General features: G+C 39.2%; 1 protein-coding gene across 1 annotated transcript in view; it reads left to right on the forward strand.

Moving 5' to 3' along the window:
• The first annotated feature begins 62 nt into the window (after positions 1–62).
• The window catches only part of TMX4 (thioredoxin-related transmembrane protein 4), a 21,719-nt gene continuing 16,512 nt past the window's right edge, over positions 63–5,269 (forward strand). Inside the window, exon 1 of the mRNA XM_010193016.1 lies at positions 63–139. Coding sequence (XP_010191318.1) covers positions 63–139 — 77 coding nt within the window. The remainder of the gene's footprint in view (positions 140–5,269) is intronic.

A 5,269-nucleotide genomic window follows, 5' to 3' on the forward strand; every position in this document is an offset into this window, starting at 1 on the left:
GGTGGGGGCAACCCTCTCTGGGACGACTCGCTTCAGCTGAGCGCCTACCCCGGGGAGCGGGCATGGCCGGTAACGCCTGCCTCGATGCGGGAGGAGGGAAGGGCCAGGTCGTGGCGGCCTTCCCACCCCGCAGAGGGACGTGCCGGAGCAGCCGTGCACCTTCCCCGCTCTACAATGGCTGGGCCGGGGGGGGGGGGGGGAGGAGGAGGGTGCCCGTGGCTGGGCCGGGGGAGGGGGGCGAAGGAGGAAGCTGCCGGGCTCTGTGCACGTAGGTAGGGAAACCTAATGCCTGTAATCCCCTCTTCTGCCCAGCGGTTGTTGGTCCTTGGCCTGCAGACACACTCTCACCTTATTTGAGATTATCTGATAAGAGCAGCTTTCCTTCAGGTTCTCGTCCTGTGCGGGCACAGAGCACTTGCGTACCCCAAGGTTAAACTGGGTCCTAGTAAGTCCCGGTGTTACTGATTACATTTCAGCCGTGTCATTCAAGACAAGCGTGTGCTGGGGAATAGCGTCAGGCACTACACCTTACATTGCTTACCCATCTGGGGGCTTTCACTGGGTTCTGTGCAAGCTGGGAGGGCTCAATTTGGTAAGTAATATTTAGTAGGAGTAGGTTTCTAAAGTGGTGTTGCACCTGAGATGCCTTCGCTTTCAGCTGCATTGCTCCAGAGTTTTTGCTGTTCAAGGGAGATGCATCAGATTTCATTAACTTTTCAGTGTTGCTGTTGCTTTATCCTGTTGACAACTAGAGAGGTTTGCCTATTGCCCGCTAGGGTTTTAAGTGCTTTTAGCTGTGATACTGTTCTTGAAATGCAAAACATGACATTTTGTTCTTGGAGGCTCGCTCACCTGCTTATATTTAAAATGGGGAAAAGGAACTTCAGGGTTTTTTGAAGACAGCAGTTAAAAAAAAAAAAAGTGGTTTAAGTAGACTGTACTCACATGGTATATGCATGCTCTGCAGCTGTGAAATAGGATTTTATTGTGGCATACGTGCTACTCCTCTGTGGAAGTGGTTGAATTTAAGCATTTGAAACAGACCGGGTAGCCTGTGAGACAGCCTAGGTGGTCCATCAACATCTGAACTCCTACTACCTCATAAATGCTTACCCAGCTGCTTTAGATTTTGTTTTAGTACTGAATTTTTATTATTTCCAGTCTCTTATTAGGGAGATGGTCTATAAATTCCCCTAGGGCTTTGCTGCTCAGGATCCTATTGGACACCTAGTATTAATCCATGAGTATGAGGAAACAATCCTGAAATCCTGATGCCCACTATTTTGGCTAAGGATTTGGATTTGGTTTTGAGTTTGGTTTTTTTCCACTTTCATTTATTGTGCTCTAAAAGGTGAGGGAATAGATTATCTTGGAATGGGAGAAAATAAGTTTATTTTTTAAGTTGAAAATTTTCCACTTCTGACATCATAGTCCTATGTGGAAGCTACTGTATGAAAGTTACCTGTTCATACATGAATTGGTGAATGTTATAGAGCAAAAAGGTTATTTACAATGACTCAGAGTTTTTATTTCTAAGAGAAAATATTTGAATAACTATTGGTGTGTTCCCCTGTGGAAGAAAGAATAGAGGAACTGACTGAAATCAGAAATGGTTGCGACAGTGAACAGTTAAAATGCTTTGTGTGAGTCTTTACTCCACTTGAAAATTGTGCTCTGGTTTGGAGTGACAGGTAGCTGACAATAGCGATGGTGGGCAAAGTTAGCTTTAGTGCTAGCTGAATATAGTATATGTTGCTGCATTGCTTAAATTAGACTTATTTTAATGTGCAGTATTTGATGTGTGAAAGGCACTTGGTTCTCCATGTTACTCTCTGTGCTATGATTCTAGGGCTTTCTGATTTTCTTTTAAGTCAGAAGGAACCATTGTTTTTCTCAGTGCTGCTGTTCTTGAATTAGTGAGAGTTTGAGATTCCAAATCATGTCTAAACAGGAGTTTGAGGACTAGTATAAATTTTCAATGATTCTTGCAGCAGCTTTGTCATGCTGATGGATTTTGACTTCTGATTTTTATCTGGTGATCTGGACAGAAGTCCTGCATGTCAGGTCGTTGATTCCTTCCATGTTGTGTGGTAGCTGTTGACAGGACTGCAGTATCATTCATTAAAACCTCATTTGGTCAAAGAACCTCTTGTTTGTTTACAAGTTGTCTATTTTCCAAGCAGTATTTATTTTTAACATCCTCTTTTTTTTGAAGTAGATCAAAACAAACAAACAAACCCAATAAACTTGTTGTCTTTATACATCTGATTACAAATTATTTAATATGCTCCTGTTATACCTCCATAGTAGTAGTTCAGGTTAGGAACTTGCCTATGGGGAAAATCTCTAGTTTAGTTCTTATGCAGGATGTTCAATTTTTTTGTTCCTGTTTGTTTCCACTCAGGCTTAGTGTTGTGTGTACCTAAAAAGAATGTCTTAATTTTCTTTTTTAATTCTAGCTAGGTGAAAATCAGGAGAATAGTGTAATAGTCATATTTTTCAAGGATAGCTCATCTTATCTATAGTATAGGCCCATACTTTATTTTCTCATAATTTATTGTCAAACGTTGTCCTGCTATCTAGCAGGCCAGATTATCACAAGGATTCAGTTCTCTCATTAGCATTTTTGTCTGTAATTTCAAGGGAGTGTGCTAAAAATGTAGCTGAATGTTCTGGTGTTTATATGATTTAATGCTTTTAAATAAGTGTCTTGAAACACTGTGTGTAAATAAACTCCTTAGGAATTCCATAAGTTATTTAAACAATTACTGTAAGTTAGTTTGAGAGTTCATTAATATTAGGAATTTTCTGTCACTCAGAAGAGTGTAGTCTCATATTTCATCTTGATTTGTTACCAAAACTCTAGTTTGGTTCTGAAGCTTCTGCAGTCCTCCTGTCTGAGATCAGAGACTGTGATTACATTATCTATGGACTCTTATTAAATAACTGGATATGAAGCTCATTGCTACGCCATGCATTGGCTGAGCAAAAACAGATCAACTGCGAAACTGAAATATCCTTGGGAGAAGATGCTTTACTAATATAGAAGGGGACAAAACCATGTAGAATGACGGAACTTCATCTGCTGAAGTTCTAGAAGATTTCACATCATTTTTCAGTGATTGATTTGTTTTCTATTTTAAAAATAATTTCTCTATCTTTTTAAAAAAAGAGTGTGAATGGAAAGTTGTCGGGGTCTTTGTGGTTTTTTTTCCTAATTACATATGGTACTCTTATCCTTTTCTTAATTTTTAAGCTAGAGAGCTGAACAATTATAACATATCCTACTTTGCTTCCGATCTTGTTCTTGGAAGATAAAAATGCATTTCGCTGCTGATGTGTGGAACTAGTAGAAAGTATCAGATACTTTTCCCCTTTATTCGGGTGTTGTTGGAAAAGATATGCATGTCAGGTTACTGAAGTAAGTACAGCAGAATGTCTCTCTGTCTCTTTTTTTTAAATGTTTATGAAACCTGTAACAGTAAGGCAAAACTACTTAAAAGAAGAAAAAAAAGTAATTATTTAATTCTGATACTGTTTTTATCTTTTTATCAGATACTGTCATTTACACATCTAATTTTAATAGTACTCCCAATCTGAAATCCAGCAAAAAGCTTCATTTACTGTAAGCAGTAGCTTTATAAAAGTTACGTATCTTGAATCAAGAAAAACTAGACTAAACCAGGAAACTTTCGTCTCGCCTATCTTGCTGTTTTCTCTTAAGGAAATCCTCCCATGCCTGTGTCCATATGCTGTTTTTCCTTTGTTCCTACGTTCTTGCAATTTCATGAAATTGCTATCAGAGCAAAGTGTAGCATGGTATGAGAGGTTACCTGTGTTCACCACTGATAGTGATAATGGCAGTGAAAAAGCAGATGAAAGGAGTCAGTTACATTCATTTGAAAATGAGTGAATTGGTGAATTCGCTAGCCAGTTACAAGAAGAGGTTAGAGGCTTGAGTCAGAAACTGTGTATCAGTAAATCCTAGTAAAGCCATTCTGTGTTTACTCATCAACTCCAGTGATATGACTGAATGGCATGTTTGCTCAAACTGGTTTTAACTTAAGGGGCTTTTTTGTTGCTTTTATTGTAGTTTGGTTTGTATTGCAGCCATCTGAAGTTGCTGGTATTTGAAAGCCAAAGCTTGGTTTTTTATGCTTTAGATCAGAGCTAGACACAGACTTTGCTTTTGACTTTTTAAGAGATTAAAATTTTGCTTTTGGATTGCTTGCTTTATGCCCTCTGAAAAAGCTTCAGGTTTTGTCATGGATTGGAGTAGGAACTGGAAAACACCTGGCTACTTTGAAATAGTGATTTTAATCCACCTAAGTCCATTGTTCTTGCAATGGACCTGACCAGTAAATAGATGCTATTTGCTTTATATATGGAGGGTAGACACTATATGAGAATATTTCAATTGTAAGACTTGGTGCTATGTGAGAGGTCTGATAACACCACAAATGAGGTGTATGTTGAGAAATGTGCAATACCTGCTTGCAGTGAATAACGTGGCAATATATAATTTATAGGTATGTGGTGTTTTTAATCTGATTTTTAGGTAGTGGAGATCAGTGAATTGCTTTTTAATGTGTAACAGGCTACTGAAAGCTCTCTTTCCTTAACCAAGTCCTCCATCTTGATTTAAATTTCAATGGCTTTAGGTCTTTCCAATTTAAAATTAGAGTGCTGTTTTCTTTGCACGCTTGTAGGGCACAGGGCAAACAACACATTAACAGCTAAAGGCGTACCCCCTTGTGGAAAAGGGGAAGCTAGAGGAGTAACAGCCCTAAAACTGATGGTGTTGATGAAGTGCTAATTATCTCCTGGTCTGTGGGGTATGACAGAAGAAATTTGGTTACATCTGCTTCTGTAGGTCACCTGGTCTTGCATCTTGTGACTTGATGAAAAGTAATGAAGTCTGGTTTCACAGCACGTACACAGAACTGCTTTCCTGCTTTGATAGTTTTGTTTCGTTTCCCTCCCTGGGTAATAGAAGAATGGTAGTTGTACTATGACTTTTGTAGAAATACACAACAGCCACAGTTTTGAAGGACTCATTAAAAGCCTACATTGAAATAAAGTACCTCCTTAGACTTCCATTCTTCAGGGCACGAAAAGTTTTTTGAAACTTTTGGTAAAGGTGACCTAAGAGTGAAGTGTTTTACTCTTCTGTATCTTACCGAAAGAGAAAGTGTAACGGTGTTTTAAGACTGAGAGGGAGGCACAACAAAGCTTTGGCAATAGAATGTTTTTGTTATTTCCAGGAGGC

This window comes from Mesitornis unicolor, unplaced genomic scaffold (genome assembly GCF_000695765.1).
Source record: "Mesitornis unicolor isolate BGI_N332 unplaced genomic scaffold, ASM69576v1 scaffold19740, whole genome shotgun sequence".
NCBI classification, from domain to species: domain Eukaryota; kingdom Metazoa; phylum Chordata; class Aves; order Mesitornithiformes; family Mesitornithidae; genus Mesitornis; species Mesitornis unicolor.